At 40.1% G+C, this 24,869-nt stretch overlaps 1 protein-coding gene across 1 annotated transcript; it reads left to right on the top strand.

Annotated features, from left to right (window-relative positions):
• Positions 1 to 7,668: 7,668 nt before the first annotated feature.
• LOC140894165 (uncharacterized) lies at positions 7,669 to 23,704 on the top strand. Its single transcript, XM_073302762.1, has 4 exons — positions 7,669 to 7,860; positions 23,015 to 23,204; positions 23,307 to 23,437; positions 23,519 to 23,704. The coding sequence occupies exons 1-4, from the start codon at positions 7,669 to 7,671 to the stop codon at positions 23,702 to 23,704; spliced, it is 699 nt and encodes a 232-aa protein (XP_073158863.1).
• Positions 23,705 to 24,869: the final 1,165 nt, after the last annotated feature.

The raw sequence follows: 24,869 nt of genomic DNA, 5'->3' as shown, positions 1-24,869 counted from the left end.
TTATATTGGGCCATAAACCAGGCCCATTAATAAATCCAACAACAATAAAAACAAATGTAAATTCCCTAACATACACCTACAAAATTGGTCATGGCAATCGATCATCATTATCCAATAATATTTAATTCAAAATTAATTTATTGGATAACATGCAATAACAATTAAAATAAAAAGTATAAAATCATATTCCATATATAAAATCTTATTTTACATACAAAATCATATTTTATCTTTTTATCAAATAAAATCATATTTTACATATAAAATCCAATTTTATACATAAAATCATATTTTACTCAATATTTCCATAAGATCATATCTTATCATCAATTGTACCAAAAATAATTAATTTCATAAAATCTGATTTAACGGATAAAATCTATAAATTTTCCAAAAATTCAAATTTATCCAAAAATCAATTTTAAAATTTTCGGACTCGAACAATTCGATCCAACGCCTCGTGGACCAATCAAAAACAATTTTCGATCGGACCAAAAATAGAATTTTAACATATTAAAATTTTAATTTAAAAAATAAAAATTAATTTTCCCGGGCCGCCCGGGACGATCCCGGGCAGCCCGCGCCCCAAAAGTGGCTCGGGCCGGGCAGCGACGATCGCTGCCCGTGTTTTGCCCGAAAAAAAAAATTTATTTAAAAAAAATTTATTTTGTTTCAAAAACCGAGGCTTAAAATTTTTTTTTGTACAATCGATTAATTTAATCGCTTGATCTGAGCAACCTGGCTCTGATACCATTGTTGGTGAATGGTGATCATATCAATCAGAATTGATACCCGGTGCAGCGGAAGTTTAAAATTTTATATGGAACGATTCCATAATGGGTATCAAAACTTTACGATTAAATTGTGCGTGTAAAAATTAAATAACAATTAAATTTTTACCTCCAATCTCGAATCGAGATTATGGACACCAACAGATTACTCTGCTCTTGTTGTATATCCCAGGAACTGATGGACGAATAATTCTTCAATCAGGTCCACGAACAGAAGTTTAATCCCTCTGATAGATTGCACTAGAAAATCTATCAGAAGTTTCTACGAAGAGAATTAACGAATTTGATCCGTTAAACCAGACTGCAAATTCAAAATTCACAGGCTGGAATTTTCGAGCAGAGAGGGAGAGGGGCGGCGGCCACAGTAGGGAAAAACTAGGGTTTTCGAAAAATATTTTGTGACCTCTGTTGTGTAATTTCTGTACTGCAATAACTTATTTATAATGTGGGCTGCTAACAGCTTAGGGCCCATTAGTCATAAGTTCAAGCCTGACAAGCAAAGCCCGCATGTTCAGAAATTAATATAAAATTCATCGTGACTCAGATTGATAAACCAATTTCACCAATGTGCACAGAAACCATTTCTGCACCTTTTAAAGTCAAGATAAATTTTCTGAATCCGAATTCAGTGATTTCCAAAAATGCCCATTCCTATGTCATTTTAGGAAATCTTACTCTTCTACTCTGATATAAGAAGTCCTACTTCTTTGTTCATTAAATTTAACTCTTTAATTTAACTATCTCAACGGGGATTAAAAATCCATTACTTGTGTGACCCTCAATGGTTCAGGGATACAGCTAGCCGTGGGCTCACAACTCCTTGTGACTCGGAACAACAATTTCCGACTTGCCCATCGAATCATGGTAAGAGCGCCTAGCAACATCGCCCCATGATTCCCTAGGTATCACTGATAGTGCCTGCAAGAACCAATAGATTTTGGTTAGCGTACAGTACGGTCCCTTCATCCATATATCCCGATCGAATCAACAACCATTGGTAAATCGAGAGTCGTTCGAGATTCGATAACTATGCAATGCATCTTGAAGATCAAATAGTGACATCGCATGTGCTACTAAGAAACAATTTCTTAAAACACATCATGTACTCTGGCCAGAGATTCGTCACACTAATATCTCCTCAGATTGCATAGGATATCCACACTAGCAAGTATGTGGTGAATCCTTGACAACAAAGCATCGACTCCTATATGTGTCGTAACTGTACCCAATCCCGACACCTGATGACCCCAATAGAGTCGGTAATAGAGTCAAAGCACAGTACTAGCATATAGAGTCTCAATGATGTTTCAAGTAGTAAGGACTAATGGTGTACAACCAAAACCGCGGACTTTATCAACTCGATAAGTGATAACCACTTGGAAAGTCCGAATAGGGTAGTTCGATCATTCATCGTATGAATATCCATTTGCATGCTTTGAACATCTCTATGTTCCATACCAATGAAACGTGGTACTCGGCATCGCAAATGCTAGTCTCAATCTCGAGCGATCCTTATCCTTATTAACGGACGGCTCAATCGACTAGGAACTGTTTATAATATACAGTGACTATAAGATGTGTTTCATGATAGCCATCCCCATGTGCCACCACATCTTACATACACTATAGTATATTCAAGGTCTTCATCTAAACATTTTATAGTATGTCACAACATAATAATATGATAAAAGATAAAGTTAACGCCTTTATAAAAGTGTAAATTATATTAAACAAAAGATTGTTTATACATAGAGTCATCAAAGCCCTTAGCCACAAGTTGGCTCACCGGGCACCCACACTTTCAGTTTGTGGTACATGTCCTTTATGCTTTCTTGTTTTAATTTCTTGAGGACAATGAATGTACTAAGTTTGGGGGGATTGTGTCCTTTTTGACATTTGATGTTTTTGCTTTTGCTTTGATTTTGTTTTGTGTTTTCTGTTAGTTGTTTGGTTCTTAGGCGTTGTGTTGTGTTGGTGTGTGGCTGAATTTGAGAAATTCATGTAGTTGTGTTTTTGGTGAATGATGCTGAGAAGTTATGAAAGAAATGGATTGATGGCCAATGATGTTAACTTTTTTGTTTTGTAACTAAAATCCATGAGTATCTGCCTAGCTGAGAAAATTTTGAAATAAACGGAACCAAGTGAACAATTGAACTCCTATATACTCTGTGATTTTTCTTGAATCTGAATCTTGAGACAGAAAAACATAAAAATGATTGAGGCATTGTTTGGATTTTTTGGGCCTGAATTTTATTGAATCAATGTATCCTTAGTTGCCCAGTTGAGCCTACACGTTTATTAGTACATTGAGGTACGGAAAAATCTGAATTGTTGTGAAAATCATCGTTTACTGCTGATGATTATTCTTTTCTGCACTGATTGGAATTTGTATGATTTAATTGTGGATTGAGACTTGTCTAGAACTAGTTCAAACACTCCTCGAGGCGAAACATGGGCAAAACTGTGATTAGGAATGATTTAGACAATTTTTCTGAATTCGTTTGAGCCTTTCAGGCTATCCATTATTTATTTTATCCCTAGTACCTTGTTTTAACTTTATTGAAAATCGAATGGCATACGTGTAAACGTGTGATAAACCCCCATTAGTCATTATTTCAAGGTCCTACATTGACTACCTGAATAGCCTAAACACTATTTCCTACCTTTAAGGGAGTAATTTGAATGCTAAAATGTTATATTCCCCTAGTTTTATTTTTTTAAAAAAATGGAATGGTGTGGTGGATAAATTGAAAAGATGAAAAGAGGTAGTAGTAGAAAAGTGAAAGAAAAAAAAAATTGTTGGTATAAAAAGAGAAGAATGAAGAAGTTGAAAAACAAAAATCAATGAAGTGAATTTGAGAATGAGAAAGGAGTTGAAATTAGAGTTTATGCATTAAATTACTCATTTTGAATTCTTACCCTTTATTTGTAGCCATGAGCCAGGCCTAACATTATAAACTGATTAAGTCCTACTAACCGAGTCACAGTTGCCCAATATACTAGTGGAGAGGGGTTGCGAGAATTTAGCCTATGGACTGTTGATTGAAACTTTTAATGATTGTGAATTCTTGATCGAAACACTCACACACTATTATTCTTTGAATTAAACTGATTATGAGTGTTTTTGATGATACCTCCTTGAATTTGATCCTGTGCTACCATGAAAGTTCTCATGATTTGTGAATGTTTGAATTGAGTTAAGAGATGAGTATTTTGAACTGTGACTTGCGGGGTTTCTTAGTTTATGAGGTTGAATTATTTTTCTGGTTAACTTATTTTTCAAGTGTTAGTAGGTTAGATTTGGTTGGATTTAAATTGTTTTGGAATTCCAAACTGAGGTCATTGATCCATAGTAATTCTTGATGGTGTGAGTTGTGTTAGTTTTGCTCGAGACGAACAAAAGATCAAGTTTGGGGGAATTTGATAAGTGCATTTTATGCACTTAATTTGTATATGGTTTTACTTGACTTTTGGAATTTATTGGTAGATATTGCGTGAAATTGTTGTTGTTTTTGTATGTGTAGGAAGTTATGGACTGTGATGCGTTTAAGTGGAATTAAGCCTAAAAGATGGAAGTTTAAAGGGAGAATCAAGAGTTGAAAAAAAGAGAGAAAAAGGCTAATTTCGAGGTCCAGGTGCGCCCGCGCCGACTGAAGGGGCGCCCGTTGTTGGAAAACGCGGCGATCAGATCAATCAGGATTGATACCCGGTGCAGCGGAAGTTTAAAAATTTTATATGGAACGATTCCATGATGGGTATCAAAACCTTACGATTAAATTGTGTGTGTGTAAAAATTAAATAACGATTATAAATTTTTACCTCCAATCTCGAAGCGAGATTATGGACACCAACAGATTGCTCTGCTCTTGTTGTATATCCCTGGAACTGATGGACGAACTGTTCTTCAATCAGGTCCACGAACGTATATTTAATCCCTCTGATAGATTGCACTAGAAAATCTATCAGAAGTTTCTACGAAGAGATTAACGAATTTGATCCGTTAAACCAGAATGTAAATCAAAATTCACAGACTGGATTTTCCGAGCAGAGGGGAGAAAGGGGGCGGCCACTATTGAGAGAAAAATACTAGGGTTTTCGAAAATTGTGACCTGTTGTGTATAATTTCTATACTTCAATAACTTATTTATAATGTAGGCCACTAACAGCTTAGGGCCCATTAGTAATAAGTTCAAGCCCGACAAGCAAAGCCCGCATGTTCAGAAATTAATATAAAATTCATCGTGACTCCGATTGATAAACCGATTTCACCAATGTGCACAGAAACCATTTCTGCACCTTTTAAAGTCAAGATAAATTTTTCTGAATCCGAATTCAGTGATTTCTAAAAATGCCCATCCCTATGTCATTTTAGGAAATCTTACTCCTCTACTCATAATTAAGAAGTCCAACTTCTTTGTTCATTAAATTTAACTCTTTAAATTTAACTATCTCAACGGGGATTAAAAATCCATTACTCTGTGTGACCCTCAATGGTTCAGGGATACAGCTAGCCGTGGGCTCACAACTTCTTGTGACTCGGAACAACAATTTCCGACTTGCCCATCGAATCATGGTAAGAGCGCCTAGCAACATCGCCCCATGATTCCCTAGGTATCACTGATAGTGCCTGCAAGAACCAATAGATTTTGGTTAGCGTACAGTACGGTCCCTTCATCCAAATATCCCGATCGAATCAACAACCATTGGTATATCGAGAGTCGTTCAAGATTCGATAACTATGCAATACATCTTGAAGATCAAATAGTGACATCGCATGTGTTACTAAGAAACCATTTCTTAAAATATATCATGTACTCTGGCCAGAGATTCGTCACACTAATATCTCCTCAGATCGCATAGGATATCCACACTCGCAAGTATGCGGTGAATCCTTGACAACAAAGCATCGACTCCTATATGTGTTGTAACTGTACCCAATCCCGACACCTGATGACCCCAATAGAGTCGGTAAACGAGTCAAAGCACAGTACTAGCATATAGAGTCTCAATGATGTTTCAAGTAGTAAGGACTAATGGTGTACAACCAAAACCGTGGACTTTATCCACTCGATAAGTAATAACCACTTGGAAAGTCCGGATAGGATAGTTCGATCATTCATCGTATGAATATCCATTTGCATGCTTCGAACATCTCCATGTTCCTTACCAATAAAACGTGGTACTCTGCATCGCAAATGCTAGTCTCAAACTCGAGCGATCCTTATCCTTATTCTCGGACGGCTCAATCGACTAGGAACAGTTTAGAATATACAGTGACTATAAGATGTGTTTCATGATAGGCATCCCCATGTTCTACCACATTTTACATACACTATAGTATATTCAAGGTCTTTATCAAAACAACAATAGTATATCACAATATAACAATATGAAGAAAGATAAAGTCATTGCCATTAATAAAAGTGTATATTATATTAAACAAAAGATTGTTTATACAAAGAGTCATCAAAGCCCTTAGCCACAAGTTGGCTCACCGGGCACCCACTCTTTCACCCGTGCCGTTACTGAGGATTTGAAGAAGAGAAGTCGAGCACGAGGCGCGCCCGCGCTGTTCCCTGGCACGCCCGCGCCGCTAAAGAAAGTGTTGAAGAGTGTTTCTGCGAAATAAAGGCGCGCCCGCCCTTTTCCCTGCGCGCCCGCGCCGTCGTCTGTTAGGAGATTTAGAGTCCGATTATTTATGGAAACTTTGGGGTTTGTCTTGGGATTATTTTGGACGATTCTTAGGTCATATAAAAGGGATTTTTCTGAGTCATAGAGCTATCTATCAGCCGCCAATACACACAATATTCTTGAGAGCACTTTTGTGAGTTTTTGGGATCAAGAATTGAAGATTTCTTGGAACGAAGACGAAGACTTTTCGACCGGACACGGAAGAAAGACTACGGCTTTGTTATTTCTTTTCATTTATTTTCTTTTGATTGTTGAGTTATGTTTGAGACTTTGAACATGATTTGGTTTTTTATGAATTTGAGCATGAACTAAACTTTTCTAGTCTAGAGGTTGACGTAGCTTGGTTGAGACATATTCATGAATCTTTGATTTTAATAAATTGAATTTCTATATATTAATTGTGTTTCTAGAATTGAATGTCTTCTTAATTTACTGGCCATAAATTGAGTAGTTATATTTACTTAGAATCCGGCACTCGGGAGAGGGGATTTTGAGTAGGATCAATAGAAACTACACTGTTAATTGTTTATATAGCTCAGGAGAGTATATAACGTTAATAGAACCTTTAAGGAACATCGTTTTACAAATATCACTGCATCTAGATTTTTAATAGGGATATTGAAATCAAACTGTAGTTGATACACTCTATTTGTTGCTCGGGAGAGGGAATAGAATAATCTAAGTGTTCTTGGTTATTAATTGAAAGAAATTCATAAAATAGATTATTTAGGATTGAATATTGTCGAGACCAAGTGAAATCAAAACCTCTGGACTATTTTTCTTTGATTGATAATTTCTCAGAATTTGTTTGTGAGTGAGCTTGATAATTCTTCACTATTTATTTAAGTTTTCAGTAAATTTCCAAAGTTTGATTTTCTAGATAAAATTAAGACTATTTTAATTACAAGTATTGAATATTTTCAAATTACTCCTTGTGGGATCGACACTCTATCTTTTACTATATTAAAACTTGACACTCGTACGCTTGCGAGTATTTTTCACAACAGTTGCCAAAACTCAAGGGATCTCGCCTCAAAGTCTGTAAGATTTATGTTTCACATATTGCTATTTGTTCAGATTAGTACATTAGTTTCCTAAAATTATTTGAGCATGTTTAAGTTTTGAAAAAAAAATCTTTTTCTTAAGGCATGAAATTTAAATTTTTGGAATTTGAACTTGCGCACAGATGACACCTCGACGTGATCCCCATGCACCTCCTCCGCCCCCTCCACCAGTTGATGTTGGGGCTCAGGTGCTAGCTAGCCTGGCTCGTATCTTAGAGCAGCATGCTGAAGCCCCGAGGGCTAGACCTAGTGCGATCTATGAGCAATTCAGGAAGATGAATCCTAAGGACTTCTCTGGTACTACGGATCCGATGGTAGAGGAGGGCTGGATTCGCTCGCTAGAGGCGATTTTCCGATACATGGAGATGGGAGATTGACCGGCTAAATCGGTGTGATATAAATCTACTGGCAAGCGTACCAGGTCAAGTAATAGTAAAGTGGACAGAGAGTCAAAGTATCGATCCCACAGGGACTGCAGTCAATTCTCAAGAATTAATTATTTTACTTAATCTAGACAAAATAATAGAAGAATTTTGAATTAAATAAAATAAGAATCTAAAATAAAAACTGATTAAGAAATAAGAATAAAAATAACTGAAGATAAAAATAATTAAGACAAAGACAACCAAGACACACGTAGGTACCGAACAAATTTTGTAACATGTAGTCGATTCAGGACTCAGATTTAATCTTAATTCACGGGAATTCTCCTAATTTGTTCAAAGGTCTATTTCTAGAAAAATCAAACCTATTAAAATATTGATGAACTAATCTTTCGTAATTCTAATCAAATTTTAATGCATTAAATATTTGTGAAAATTCAGTTTACACCTAAACCGCACACTGAAACCGAATTCTATTTCTAGTCGGTTTTACAATATGTTAATTATCAGAGTGATCAAAATCAAAACATCCTCTGTCGATTTGGAATTGATTAACATGCAAGCAAACAGTTGATCAGACTATTCACAAGACAACTATAAATCTGACAATCAATAAAATAAAATCAACTCTAAAAAATCCCAAACAAACATCCAAGTTTTCTACATGAATTTGTTCGGCCCAATCACGCCGTCTTGGTTGAAAATAAACTACTCAATAATTAAAAATAATAATTCAAAAATAAAAAGAAAAAGAAGAAAATAAAGAAGAAATCTTCTCTCCCAAGCCTTGTAGCCGCCTCCTCTTGCGTTGTCTGCGCTCTGGAGCTTCTGAAACCCTCAAAAAGAGGTTATATTTTGTATATATATGGTCCGGAACGCCTACCAGTTAGTTTCCTTCCAAAAAAGGGATTTTTCGGAACACATATGACCCCAGGTCACGCGCGCGTGCGCGGAACAGGCCTCGCGCGCGCGCAGCAGTGCAAAACAGAAGCCTGAACGTCGGACTCGCGCGCGCGCGAGCTTGATTCTCGCGCGCGCGCAGTATAAAAAATCTTCATCGAGCGATAATTTTCAAAAATTCATATCTCGAGATCTAGCCGTCGGATTGAGCTGAAATTTGGACAGAAGCTTCAAAACATCTTGGGCTTTAATCTGACTGGTGGAGATCGGATTTGGAGCTTTCTAAAATTAAATATGATTTTTTGAACAAAGCTGATCCGTAATTCATTCTTCAAAAATATATTTTCCTACAAAATTAACCCAAGGAGTGAAATACACACACATGCACTAAAACACATAAAAACACATAAAAATAATATGAATTCACACAAAATAGACATAAATCTATCCTGAACTAATGCATACAAAATTCACTTATCAACACCCCCATACTTAAACCTTGCTCGCCTCGAGCAAGACATGAAAAAACAACATGCAAACAAAAACATAAGTGAGGACGATTCATAAATGGGCACAGCCTCCGAGAATTTCAATCACAAAACAAAAAACATAGACATGCTCTCAACTTTTCATAATACACCTTCAGTTTAACGTGAACGTGTGTGTGTGAAATGTCATTCCAGTTTCATGCAACTTAGATCGAATTCGTCTCAAATCTGCTTAGCGACCTATGACAAATCAGTGCAAGTTTCACTCTTCAAATGCACATTCCTTCCAACGACCTCTAGACTAAACCCACCTCCCTTGAGATAATGAATTACACACCTCCGGATTTTGCACCCGGTATTGCTTTAGCCCCAATAATTACCCGCTGACTTAGCTATAACTGGCTAGGATACGAAAAATCATTCTATTTTTTTTTCTAATCCCCTCGTCTATAGCCCGGATGGAGCATCAATCCCATTTAATCCGCATACTTACCCTTAAATTTAATCTTTTATAGGATTTTAATCCTTTCAAGACCCGGATGGAATTGTATATAAATTTTTTTTTTATTTTGTTTTTTTTTCTAGGTGCGCCCAAGATCATAAGTGTCTTACTAGAGCCTCATCAAAATCAAGATCCACAAATCACCTATTGCCGTGCAATGGTCAAACAGACAAAAACTTCATCAAATCTTTCGCTACAATTCACTGGTCTAACATTAGTGCTTAAAAATATTCACGGTTCAACCTACAGTTTCTCATTTCCAGTCAAGAGCAAAAAATTTTCAAAAAACCATTTTTTTTTACTTCATCATCATTGGCTATTATGATTCATCCTACTCATAACAATGCAAAAAACAACAAAAACAAACTGTATGCAAACAAATACGAAACACGACAGATGCAACACAAACACATAGACAATGCAATACTAGTCTACCCCCCCATACTTATCCAAAGCATTGCCCTCAATGCTTCAGAACAATGAACAGAATGCATAACAAACACACAAATGCAAAGACAAACAAAAACACAATGAGAACAAAAATAACACTCCCCTGGTTTTCGATTCATCCTCTTCCTTCTTGACAGTATCAGCTGGGACAGCAGCAGCAGACTGTGTATATCGGCAGGCTCGGCAAACTGGAATGGGAAAGAAGTAAAAATTAAATAAAAAAAAACCAAAAATAAAATAAAAAACAAGGGAAAGAACACTGGGTTGCCTCCCAGTCAGCGCTAAATTTATAGTCTACAGCCTGACTATGCAGAAGCAACCATCAAAGAGCGGTTGCCGCCCATAGTAAGAATCATACGACTCTACGTATGGGTCTTGATTTCCTTCGCCCTCAAGCTTGGCGTGATATATGCATGGGAAGCTCGTCGGTCCAATAACACTCAGTCGGAACTGATCAGTTCGGAAGGAGACTCGGATTGCAGGCTGAAGCTCATGGAGGATGGAATATTTTGGAGGTGGCATCAATGGCAAGAAATAATCTTCTAACGGTGTACATAAAACGACCACTGACGAGGTAAAATCTCTCTCCTTGTGTAGTGACCCTTACTCGGATCACCTACTAAACAGAACTTAGGCATGCAATTAACTTAAGTAAACAGATATCAGAATAAAACTACGGAAACCATAAATAAATTTACAACCCCAAGTAAAGGAATTTGTAATTTATCCAATAATATACAACCAAATCGAATAGTTGTATAAACCCAAAACAACAGAAATAAAACCTAAGCGAAGCTCCAGCTGGCCAACCACTGACTAGCCCCTCCTGGATCCACCCTCCTCGTCCAATCGCAAACCTGCCCCATGGAATAGGGTGTCCAAAAAATACAGAGTACGAGACGTGAGCATAAAACGCTCAGTTCGAGAGTATGAGTATACAAGCATGCAAAGTGAACTCCCTATAGACTCGAGGTCAAGGATCAGATAACAGAGACAGACCGGGCCCTGGTATGTAGCACGCTGTGCCATCGCTTCAGGAGGTGGCTCCCATACCGAGATAACCGTGGATACACCGGACCCAAATCGATGGAAGTCCATCCACTAACAGGATAGGGTACAACCCTACTAACAGACATCTCGAAAGAGATACAACAAGATGCAAATGAATGCAGCATAATATCATGTCATATAAATCATGCAGTCACATAATACATGCATACTCAGTCAGGATATCTCGAACAGTACTTCCGTACCTCAAAACAGTGCAAGCTCTACCAACTCTAGGTCCACGCCTATAGTCTGCTCTACACTGCCAAATGATACTACTATCATTAAAGTTCTCTAAAAGCCTTAACTAAGCTATTGCATACTCCTAAATATTTATAGGAAGCAAAAGCTATACCTTCGTCCGTCGTTAGCCCTTTGATGTCGATGCCTCCAGAACTTGGGCACAACTCCGCTACGACTACCGAACGCCTCGCCGACCTCCGGACCAAGCCTAAGAAGACTAGAACAGCTCCAAGAGGACTAGAATGGAAAAGAGAACTCGGAATTGGCAAATGAAAGTGAAGCCTCGGCCTTCTATTTATAGACAACGATCGGAACTTCCGATCCTTGATCGGAACGTCCGAACCTCGATCGGAGCATCCGATCTTGCCATCGGAGCTTCCGAAGATCCTGATCTGCCACGTGTCAAAATATCACTTGTTGATTCCGGATAGGGGTGATCGGAGCTTCCGGTCCTGATCGGAGCTTCCGATCGCGCCACACGTCATGCTTGAAGTAATACCGATCGGAGCTTCCGATCCTGTTTGGAGCTTCCGATCCTGATCGGTGCTTTCGAACTCACCTTCGGAGCTTCCGAACTTTACCCAAGTAATTATGATTAATCCCTTAATTACTGATTTTGGTTACGGGCTACTACATTCTCCCCCACTTAAGATATTTCATCCTCGAAATCAGATCTTAAGTACCGAATGCAAATACAGAAATCAGAAACATTCTTTATTGAAATCAAACGTTTACAGAGTTTGCAACTGAATATAACTTAAATAATGAAATCAAAACAACTCAGGATGGTCTTTACGCATCCTGTCCTTGAGCTCCCAAGTAGCTTCCTCAGTGCCTCGGCGCTGCCACTGAACTAAAACCAAAGGGATGACTTTGTTCCGTAAAACCTTATCCTTATAATCCAGGATACGAAGAGGTTTCTCAACATAAGTCAAATTCTTGTCTACCTGAACCTCAGACCGCTGCAGAATATGAGATTCATCCGCCATATACCGTCGCAACAGAGATACGTGGAACACGTCGTGAATACTGGATAGATGCGGTGGCAAAGCTAGTCGATAAGCCAAATCGCCAATGCTCTCCAAGATCTCAAACAGACCGATAAATCTGGGAGACAACTTGCCCTTAAGGCCAAATCTGAGAATTTTGCGGAAAGGTGACACTCTCAGAAACACTTTCTCCCCGACCTCGAACTGCAAAGGCCTACGCTTCATATTAGCATAACTGGCCTGACGATCCTGTGCAGTCTTAATCCGTTTCTTGATTTGATCAACAATATCTATCGCCTGCTGGATAAACTCCGGTCCCTCAGCCTGTCTCTCCCTCACTTCTTCCCAGAAGAGTGGAGTACGACAACGTCGCCCATACAACGCCTCAAAAGGTGCCATCCCAATACTAGTATGATAGCTGTTGTTGTAAGCGAACTCGATCAATGGCAAATGATCCTGCCAGGCTGAACCAAAATCCATGACGCACGCTCTAAGCATATCCTCTAACGTACGGATAGTGCATTCTGACTGACCATCAGTCTCCGGGTGATAGGCTGTACTCAAACTGAGAGTAGTACCCATCGCACGCTGAACACTCCCCCAAAATCTAGAAGTAAACCTGGGGTCCCGATCACTGACAATGCTCACAGGCACTCCATGAAGTCGGACGATCTCCTGAATGTACATCCATGCCATGCGATCCACAGAGTACTCTCGGCTATAGGCAATGAAATGCGCTGACTTGGTGAGTCGGTCCACCACAACCCAGATAGCATCACAGTTCTTCGGGGATACCGGCAAATGGGTCACAAAGTCCATTGTGATAAACTCCCATTTCCATTCAGGAATAGGCAGACTGTGAAGCAATCCTCCAGGTCTTCGGTGCTCTGCCTTGACCTGTTGACACACCAAACATCTCGAAACAAACTGATAAACATTGCGTTTCATTCCCTTCCACCAGAAACGAGTACGTAGATCCTTGTACATCTTGTTGCTCCCAGGATGAATACTCAACTTAGTGCGATGCGCCTGAGACAAAATTTCCTCTCGCAACTCTTCATCCTGCGGAATCACAAGCCTACCAGACAAACACAGAAAGCCATCTGACTGATAATGAAATCCAGACGAGCTACCCTCGTTAGCTAGACGAGCTAAATGCTGGGTCTTCGAATCAGACATCTGAGCATCTCGGATCCGCGAATACAAGGCTGGCTCAGATAATATCGCAAACATCTGGATACTCTGCATACCTTTCTTATGCTTGAAGGTATAACCTAAAGTGCAACAGTCACTGATCGCACTAGACATCGAACAAGTCTGAAGTGCGGATAGTCGCACCTTGCGACTCAAAGCATCAGCTGTGAGATTAGCAGCTCCCGGATGGTACTTAATCTCGCAATCATAGTCCTAAAGCAAGTCCATCCAACGTCTCTATCTCATGTTCAACTCCGCCTGAGTGAATAAATACTTGAGACTCTTATGGTCGGTGAAGATCTCAAATTTCTCGCCATACTGATAATGACGCCAGATCTTCAAAGAGAACACAATGGCTGCTAACTCCAAATCATGGACTGGGTAGTTGTCCTCGTGAAGCTTCAGCTGTCTAGAAGCGTATGCGATCACATGCCCATTCTGAGTCAGGACACAGCCTAACCCCTGAAGAGAAGCATCCGTGTAAACTACATACCCTCCAGATCCTGACGGTAATGCCAACACCGGCGCAGAAGTCAACCGCCGTCGAAGCTCACGGAAATTCTCCTCACACTCGGAGGACCACTCAAAATCCACACCCTTGCGGGTAAGCTGCGTCAACGGTCGAGCTAACTGAGAGAAGTTCATAATTAAGCGACGATAATACCCTGCTAGACCCAGAAAACTACGGATCTCAGCAACTATCGTCGGACGCGACCAATTAAGTACCGCTTCAATCTTGCTTGGATCAACAGAAATTCCCTCCCTGGATATGATATGGCCAAGAAAGACCACTCTATCCATCCAGAACTCACACTTGCTCAGCTTGGCGTACAACTGCTCATCTCGAAGAGTCTGCAGTACTAACCGCAAGTGAGAAACATGCTCTTCCGTATTACGTGAATACACTAAGATGTCGTCAATGAAGACCACGACAAACTTGTCCAAGTACTCCCTGAAGACACGGTTCATCAAATCCATGAATAAAGCCGGCGCATTAGTCAAACCAAATGGCATCACTAGGAACTTGTAATGCCCATAGCGAGTACGGAATGCAGTCTTGGCTACATCCTGATCACGGACTCTCAACTGATGATACCCAGATCTCAAGTCAATCTTGGAGTAAACTGACGTGCCCTGCAGCTGATCAAACAAGTCATCAATACGAGGCAACGGATACTTGTTCTTCACAGTGACTCGATTCAGCTGCCGATAGTCATTGCACGGCCGCATCGACCCATCTTTCTTCTTCACGAAGAGAACAGGAGCTCCCCAAGGAGACACACTAGGACGAATGTACCCCTTGTCTAAAAGATCCTGTAGCTGATTCTTCAACTCACGCATCTCTGACGGAGCCAGACGATACGGTGCTCTAGAAATAGGCGAAGTACCCGGCATCAACTCTATGCCAAACTCGACTTCCCTAGCAGGAGGAAAACCTGGAATCTCATCAGGAAACACATCTGGAAATTCATCCACAACAGGAATGCTCTCTATCCCAATACTCTCAGCGGACAAATCAACTGCATAGATAAGGTAGCCTTCCCCGCCAGACTCTAGAGCTCTACAGGCTCTCAAAGCTTATACCAAAGGCATCAGGGGTCGCGCTCCCTCACCATAGAAAAACTAGCTCTCACTCCCCTCCGGATGAAAGCGTACTAATCTCGTATAGCAGTCCACTGAAGCTCGATAGGTAGTCAACACATCTATTCCTAGAATGAAATCAATGTCGTCCATTGCCAGGACCATGAGATTCGCTAACAGAATGTTCCCTTCGAACTTTAAAGGGCAACCCATCACTAGACGCTTAGCCAAAGCAGATTGGCCCGTCGAAGTAGAAACAGACATCACTACGTCTAGTGCAATGCATGGTAACTTATGCCTCTTAACAAAACGTGCAGAAATGAAGGAATGAGATGCACCAGTGTCAATAAGTACAAGAGCAGGTATACCATAAAGCATAAATGTACCTGCGATGACTTTCTCATTCTCCTCCACAGCCTGATCATGTCTCAGGGCAAACACCTGGCCAGAAGCTCGTGGCCTCAAATGAGAACTCCCAGCAGACTGTCCCTGCGACCTCTGCTGTACGGTGGCCTGAGAACCCGATCCTGAACCAGATCCAGGACCGCCTCCCATAGACAGTGGACAATCCCTCCAGATATGACCAGTCTCTCCACAACGGAAACAAGCTCCAGAAGCTCTACGACACTTGTCGGATGGATGATTCTTCCCACAGTGATCACACTTGTCCTTCTTACCGTAACGGACAACACCTCCAGAACATGAGGAAGAAGAAGATCCAGACTTCTTGAAAGTTTGGGCATGGGGACCCAAAGAACTAGCAGGCCTCGACTGAGGGAAAGACCTGTTCCGCCGAATGCTGTCCTCTGCCTGGTGACAATGGCTCACCAAACCCTCGTAGGACATGTCATCGCCAACCGCCACACGGTCATGGATCTCAGGGTTAAGGCCCTGAAGGAACAGATTATACTTCATCTCTGAGCTATCAGCAATCTCGGGGCAATAGGATAGCAGATCAAAGAACCTCTGCTGATACTCATCGATAGACATGGCTCCCTGTCGCAGACTCAGTAGCTCGCCTGCCTTCGACTGTCGGAGTGCAGGAGGAAAATACCGCTTTTGGAAAGCTGTGCGGAACTCGGCCCAGGTGGCCACTCCTCTCGCCGCAACAAAAGGTGCAGAAGTAAACCTCCACACCTGCGCGCACGCCCATCCAGAAGATAGCCAAGGGTCTCCACCTTCTGTTCCTCGGTGCATTGGAAAGTCTGAAAAGTCATCTCCATGTGGTCTAACCAGTTCTCCGCATCCTCCGGAGACTCACCTCCAACTAAGGGCTTAGGACCCATAGCTAAGAATCGACGCACAGTGAAACGCTCGTCGTCATGATGATGATGACGCCGTTCTCGACGAGGTCGGCATCACCCCAACGCCCACCAACACTGCCATGAGAACTCCGGTCGTCACGATTTGACATCTACAAAAATACCTCAAGATGAGACTAAATCCCAAGAATTTTTTTGCATGCTCTGATACCATAAATGTAGTGACCCTTAGCCGGTTCACCTACTAAACAGAACTTAGGCATGCAGTTAACTTAATTAAACAGATATCAGAATAAAACTGCGGAAACCATAAATAAATTTACAAACCCAAGTAAAGGAATTTGTAATTATCCAATAATATACAACCAAATCGAATAGCTGTATAAACCCAAAACAACAGAAATAAAACCTAAGCGAAGCTCCAGCTGTCCAACCACTGACTAGCCCCTCCTGGATCCACCCTCCTCGTCCAATCGCAAACCTGCCCCATGGAATAGGGTTTCCAGAAAATACAGAGTACGAGACGTGAGCATAAAACGCTCAGTGCGAGAGTATGAGTATACATGCATGCAAAGTGAACTCCCTATAGACTCGAGGTCAAGGATCAGATAACAGAGACATACCGGGCCCTGGTATGTAGCACACTGTGCCGTCGCTTCAGGAGGTGGCTTCCATACCAAGATAACCGTGGATACACCGGACCCAAATCGATGGAAGTCCATCCACTAACAGGATAGGGTACAACCCTACTAACAGACATCTCGAAAGAGATACAGCAAGATGCAAATGAATGCAGCATAATATCATGTCATATAAATCATGCAGTCACATAATACATGCATACTCAGTCAGGATATCTCGAACAGTACTTCCGTACCTCAAAACAGTGCAAGCTCTACCAACTCTAGGTCCACGCCTATAGTCTGCTCTACACTGCCAAATGATACTACTATCATTAAAGTGCTCTAAAATCCTTAACTAAGCTATTGCATACTCCTAAATATTTATAGGAAGCAAAAGCTATACCTTCGTCCATCGTTAGCCCTTTGATGTCGATGCCTCCAGAACTTGGGCACAACTCCGCTACGACTACCGAACGCCTCGCCGACCTCCGGACCAAGCCTAAGAAGACTAGAACAGCTCCAAGAGGACTAGAATGGAAAGGAGAACTCGGAATTGGCAAATGAAAGTGAAGCTTCGGCCTTCTATTTATAGACAACGATCGGAACTTTCGATCCTTGATCGGAACGTCCGAACCTCGATCGGAGCGTCCGATCTTGCCATCGGAGCTTCCGAAGATCCTGATCTGCCACGTGTCAAAATATCACTTGTTGATTCCGGATAGGGGTGATCGGAGCTTCCGGTCCTGATCGGAGCTTCCGATCGCGCCACACGTCATGCATGACGTAATACCGATCGGAGCTTCCGATCCTGTTCGGAGCTTCCGATCCTGATCGGTGCTTCCGAACTCACCTTCGGAGCTTCCGAACTTTACCCAAGTAATTATGATTAATCCCTTAATTACTGATTTTGGTTACGGGCTACTACACCTTGTATGGTTCTTCTTCCTCCACTATCATGTTTGGCTCATCCTCACAAGAAGATTCCTCAAAAATGATTTCTTCATGCTCTGGCTCAGTTACTTCACTCAATTGGCAGATATCCAAAATTGGTTCTCTAATAAGCGCAATCTGTTCATCCAAAAGACTTATGAGGCTTTCTAAAAATTGATTTGACTCTGTCTGCTGTCGCACAAGATTTTCCAACTGAGCCACATAATCTTCGGAACGCCCTATGCAGTCTTCTTGATGCTCCGGTGGCTGGTTCGCAAAATTTTTAGAGTTGATATCTGGAGGATATTGGTGACTCCAACCCTGCAGTGAAAGATCACAATGCCAATGGTAGTCAAAATCTGCCATATCATTTAACAAGTGCATCGCACTGTCTTCATCTCTTCTAAACAATTGACTGCCAGTGGCCAACGCTCCATAATCCATCCAACTTCTTGTAATCTCATCCAAACCACCATAAAAAAATTGAGTGAGGGTGTAGCTCGAAAATTTATGGCATCGAAATCTGTTCGCCAAATCATTGAATCTCCCCCAAACAGCATAGAATGGCTCCAAGTATTGCTGGCCAAATCTTGTGAACACCTGATGGTGATCCATCTCCAAGTACCTCACAAGCAAAAGAAAAGAAAAAAAATCAAAATTAAAATAAAAAAAAAACGAAAAGATAGAAATAAAAAAAAATGTCTAGCCTCAAGAAAATAATCTATCCTAATATCAACTAAACAGTCCCTGGCAACGGCGCCAAAAACTTGACCGGCTAAATCGGTGTGATATAAATCTACTGGCAAGCGTACCAGGTCAAGTAATAGTAAAGTGGACAGAGAGTCCAAGTATCGATCCCACAGGGACTGCAGTCAATTCTCAAGAATTAATTATTTTACTTAATCTAGACAAAATAATAGAAGCATTTTGAATTAAATAAAATAAGAATCTAAAATAAAAACTGATTAAGAAATAAGAATAAAAATAACTGAAGATAAAAATAATTAAGACAAAGACAACCAAGACACACGTAGGTACCGAACAAATTTTGTAACATGTAGTCGATTCAGGACTCAGATTTAATCTTAATTCACGGTAATTCTCCTAATTTGTTCAAAGGTCTATTTCTAGAACAATCAAACCTATTCAAATATTGATGAACTAATCTTTCGTAATTCTAATCAAATTTGAATGCATTAAATATTTGTGAAAATTCAGTTTACACCTAAACCGCACACTGAAACCGAATTCTATTTCTAGTCGATTTTACAATATTTTAATTATCAGAGTGATCAAAATCAAAACCTCCTCTGTCAATTTGGAATTGATTAACATGCAAGCAAACAGTTGATCAGACTATTCACAAGACAACTATAAATCTGACAATCAATAAAATAAAATCAACTCTAAAAAATCCCAAACAAACATCCAAGTTTTCTACATGAATTTGTTCGGCCCAATCACGCCGTCTTTGTTTTTTTATTTATTTTTTTACTTCTTTCCCATTCCAATTTGCCGAGCCTTCCAATATATCTAGACAGATGCTACCTTACCCAGTGGATACCGTCAAGAAGGAAGAGGATGAATCGAAAACCAGGGGAGTGTTATTGTTGTTTTCATTGTGTTTTTGTTCGTCTTTGCATTTGTGTGTTTGTATGCATTTTGTTCATTGCTTTGAAGCATTGAGGGCAGTGCTTTGGATAAGTATGGGGGGTAGACTAGTTTATTGCATTGGTTATTGTGTTGTTGTTTAGTTATTATGTTTTGTGTTCATTCTGTTTGCATTCATTTGGTTTAGTTTTTGTGTTTGGTTCGTAATCATGCATATCATTTTGTTGTTGTTCGTGTTGTATTGCATGAGTAGGATGAGTCATGGTAGCCTATGATGATGAAGTTTATTTGGAAAAAAAAAGTGGATTTTTAAAAAAAATTGCTCTTGACTGGACATGAGAAACTGTAGGTTGAACCGTGAATATTTATAAGCACTTGTGTTAGACCAGTGGAGTGTAAGGAAATATTTGATGAAGTTTCTGTCTGTTGGACCATCGCACGACAATAGGTGGTTTGTGGATCTTGATTGTGTTCTATGAATTTTGATGAGGCTCTAGTTTACACATATGATCTTGGGCGCACCTAGAAAAAAAAAATTTTACAACTCCATCCGGGCTTGGACAATGATTGAAATACTAATCATTGCTCCATAGCTAAGTTTGCGGGTAAAATGGGGTTGATGCTCGATCCGGGCTATAGACGAGGGGATTAAAAAAAAGAGAAAGATTTTTCGTATCCTAGCCCTTTATAGCTAAGTCAGCGGATAATTATAAGGGCTAAAGCAATACCGGGTGCAAAATTCGGAGGTGTGTAATTCATTATCTCAAGGGAGGTGGGTTTAGTCTAGAGGTCGTTGGAAGGAATAGGCACTTGAAGAGTGAAACTTGCACTAATTTGTCATAGGTCGCTAAGCAGTTTTGAAACGAATTCGGTCTAAGTTGTATGAAATTGCAATGACAGTTCACACACACACGTTCACGTTAAACCGAAAGTGTATTTTGAAAAGTTGAGAGTGTCGGTGATTTTGTTTTTGTGATTAAACTTCTTGGAGGCTGTGCACTCTCATGAATCGTCCTTACTTATGTTTTTGTGTGCATATTGTTTTTGCATGTCTTGCTCGAGGGCGAGAAAGGTTTAAGTAAGGGGGTGTTGATAAGTGCATTTTGTGTGCATTATTTCGTGATAGGGTTATGTCTATTTTGTGTGCATTCATATTATTTTTATGTGTTTTTATGTGTTTTAGTGCATGCTTGTGTATTTCACTCCTCGGGTTGATTTTGTCGAAAAATGGATTTTTGAAGAGTGAATTACAGAGCAGCTTTGTTCAAAAAAATCAGATTTATTTTTAGAAAGATTCAATTCCGATCTCTACCATTCCGAATGAATCTCAAGATGTTTTGAAGCTGCTGTTCAAATTTCAGCTTGATCCGACGGCTGCATCTCGAAATATGAATTTTTCAAAATCGTCGCGAGGAGCAAGTTGAAGCATGCGCTGTTGGTGAATGTTGTAGCACGTTAGCACAAGAGTTTAGCGCAAGGAGAAGTGCAAACGCGCATGAAGTTAGCGCTAACAAGGTAAGGAAGAAGCGCAATCGCGCAACAGCTGAGTTGTGAAGATTTTTTTGGAGCAAACACATTCTCGCTCGAGCGAATGTTTTTCTCGCTCGAGCGAGGCGGATGAGTTTTCTCGGGCAGAAAGTGTCTCGCTCGAGCGAGCACCCAAACTCGCCCGAGCGAGCGAAGCGTATAGAGTTTTATTTTTGGAAAATTCCTTGGCCGAGTAGGACTCAATTTTTTGAATATTTGGTCGTATATATACATCTTTTAACATCAGATTGAGGGTTCCAACATGCAGAGAACGCAGACAAGAGGCGAGAGGCGGCTAGGTTTGGAGATTGGAGATTTGCTCCATCGTCATCAGAGTTTTTTTTCTTTCTTTCATCTTTTTGTTTGAATTATAGTTTTAATTATTGAGTAGTTTGTTTTCAACCAAGACGGCGTGATTGGGCCGAACAAATTCATGTAGAAAACTTGGATGTTTGTTCGGGATTTTTTAGACTTGATTTTATTTTATTGATTGTCATATTTATATTTGTCTTGTGAATAGTCTGATCTACTGTTTGCTTGCATGTTAATCGATTCCAAGTCACAGAGGAGGTATTGATTTTGATCACTTTGATAATCAACATATTGTAAAACAAACTAGAAATAGAATTCGGTTTCAGTGTGCGGTTTGGGTGTAAACTGAATTTTCACAAATATTTAATGCATTCAAATTTGATTAGAATTACGAAAGATTAATCCGTCAATATTTGAGTAGGTTTGATTGTTCTAGAAATAGACATTTGAACAAGTTAGGAGAATTCCCGTAATCTAAGATTAAATCTGAGTCCTAAATCGGCTACATGTTACATGATTTGTTCGCTACCTACGTGTATCTTGGTTGTCTCGTTTTAATTAAATTTTCTTTTCAACTATTTTAATTCTTATTTCTTCAGAAGTTTTTATTATAAATTCTTATTTTATTTAAATCAAATTGGTTTTTATAATTTTTTCTAGATTAAGCTAAATAATTAATTCTTGAGAATTGACTGCAGTCTCTGTGGGATTGATACTTGGACTCTCTGTCCACTTTACTATTACTTGACCTGGTACGCTTGCCAGTAGATTTACATCACACCGATTTAGCCGATCAGAGGTTCAGAGATAGACTTTGGGTGCCCGCGGGTAATTCTCTGCGAGTTACTATCATGGCAGAGGCGCATACATCACTGTACTCTATCCACCCAGGCAGTACAAAGATGTATCGGGACCTTCAGTAGTTGTATTGATGGTCGGACATGAAGGGTGATATCGCCCGATTTGTGTCTGAGTGTCTGACATGCCAGCAGGTCAAAGCAGAACATCAGAGACCTGCAGGATTTCTTAAGCCACTCACTATTCTCGAGTGAAAATGGGAGAATATTACCATGGATTTCATTGTTGGCTTGCCGAGGACAGTGAGATGTTCGAATGCTATTTGGGTTATTGTCGATCGTCTCACTAAGTCGGCGCACTTTTTGCCAGTGAGGACAAATTTCTCCATGACTCAGTATGCGGAGTTGTATATCCGGGAGATAGTCAGACTACATGGTATCCCTGTTTCCATAGTGTCTGATAGAGATCCGCGGTGTACTTCGTCTATTTGGAAGAGTCTTTACTCAGCTTTGGGGACGAAGCTTTCGTTTAGCACTGCCTTCCACCCCCAGACGGATGGACAATCCGAGAGGGTGATTCAGATTCTATAGGACCTTCTGAGAGCCTGTGTTATTGACTTTCATGATAGTTGGAGTCGAGGTTACCATTGGTGGAATTTGCTTATAACAACAGTTATCAGGCCACCATTGGTATGGAGCCTTACGAGGAACTCTATGGGAGACCTTGTAGATCACCGGTATTATGGACCGAGATCGATGAGAGGTCGGAGTTGGTACCCGAGATTGTTCAGCAGACTGCTGAAGTTGTAGCCAAGATCCGTGATAGGATGAGGACTGCACATAGCAGGCAGAAGAGTTACGCCGATCATAGGAGGAGAGACTTGGAGTTCTCAGTGGGTGATAATGTTTTTATCCGAGTAGCTCCTTTGAAAGGCGTTATGAGATTCGGGAAGAAGGGGAAACTGGTTCCGAGGTTCGTTGGACCTTTTGAGATTCTTGACAGAGTGGGGACGTTAGCCTATAGGGTGGCTTTACCGCCTAATCTTGCTGGAGTACACAACGTCTTCCACGTATCCATGCTAAGGAAGTACATCTCGAATCCTTCTCATGTTCTCAACCTTGAGCCTCTTCAGTTATCACCTCATATGACTTATGAAGAGAGACCTGACCGGATTATGGAGAGGCAGGAGAGGAGACTCCGTAACAAGACTATCCCGATGGTCAAGGTTAAGTGGTTGAATCATTCGTATGAAGAGGCCACTTGGGAGACAGAGGAAGATATTAGGACTCGCTATCCAGAGCTTTTTGTTAAGTCCTAATTTCGAGAACAAAATTCCTTTTTAGGGAGGGAGGAATTGTAGCACCTAGGATTTCATAATTTAAATTCCATGCCTAAATTCATTTTTTTAATAATTATGATTTTAATTGCTTGGAATTAATTGCTTAAGTTTCCTTTAAAGTTTAAGTGCTCAAATATTTTAAGTTATTTATTATTGAAATTTTTGAGAGAGTGACCTCCGGTTCCGGTGTTTGGCGATGATGGATTTCGGTGGTAAATTCCAAGATTGTTATTTTAAAATTAAAGTAGGGAGAAAGGAGTAAATTAGATGAGAGTTTGAAAGTTAGAAGTTTTCGTGTATCAGAAATCATTTTTTTTATTATTGCAATATTGGGCTTATTCTTTAACTTTTTCAAAAGTTAGAATTTTCATAAACCCGAATTAGTAAAACCCAATATAATATTTTTAATTTGGGGTTTTAAACTTAGAAATTTTATTAGTGTAAGTTAGTAGGCAAAAGTTGTAGGACTTTAAAGTTGTACTTTTAAAACAACACTCACACATACTTTAAATTACTTACACCTATGCTTACACACACATGTACACACTACACACTCAAACTTTTAAACCTAAAATAACACATTTAGCAAACCCTAGACCTCTCTTTCCTTAGTAGCCGCCCCTCTCTCTCATTTCCCCCCCCCCCTTCGGCCGTTTTCCCCTTGTGAGCTCCTGCCGCCGCCGCCACCACCTTCCACCACCTTCCACCACCACTGTCGTTGCCGGAGCACCACCTAGAGAGGTTTAGCTCGTGGTTGGTCAAGTGGTTCAGCTCCCTTTCCCCTTCCTTGGTTCAATTTCTTTGTAGTTAAAAGTGAAGGCAAGTATATACAATTCCTTGGGCATTCAAGCTAGCTATTATGCACTTGCTCTACATATTTTCTTAAATTTCAAAATGCACATAATTTTCAACATGTTAGGGTCTGGTTTTTACTGTAATTTCAGTAGGGTGTTTGGTGATTTTCGAAATTTGATTGACCATGGAGTCTAAAGTGTTGCATGGTGATTTGTGATAGGAGGCATGAGGTGTTTTGAATGCATATTGACATTTTTGAAAATTTCAGAAGTTTCATGCCCTATAATTTGAAATTTTTCATGGGTTAAGGCTGATATTGAAGTGTGTTTGAAGCATTTTGATAATTTGC

The sequence above is a fragment of the Henckelia pumila genome, chromosome 1 (genome assembly GCF_033568475.1).
Source record: "Henckelia pumila isolate YLH828 chromosome 1, ASM3356847v2, whole genome shotgun sequence".
In the NCBI taxonomy this organism is placed as follows: domain Eukaryota; kingdom Viridiplantae; phylum Streptophyta; class Magnoliopsida; order Lamiales; family Gesneriaceae; genus Henckelia; species Henckelia pumila.
The sequence above is the reverse complement of the archived record's forward strand: the minus strand, read 5'-3'. Positions and strand labels throughout refer to the sequence as shown.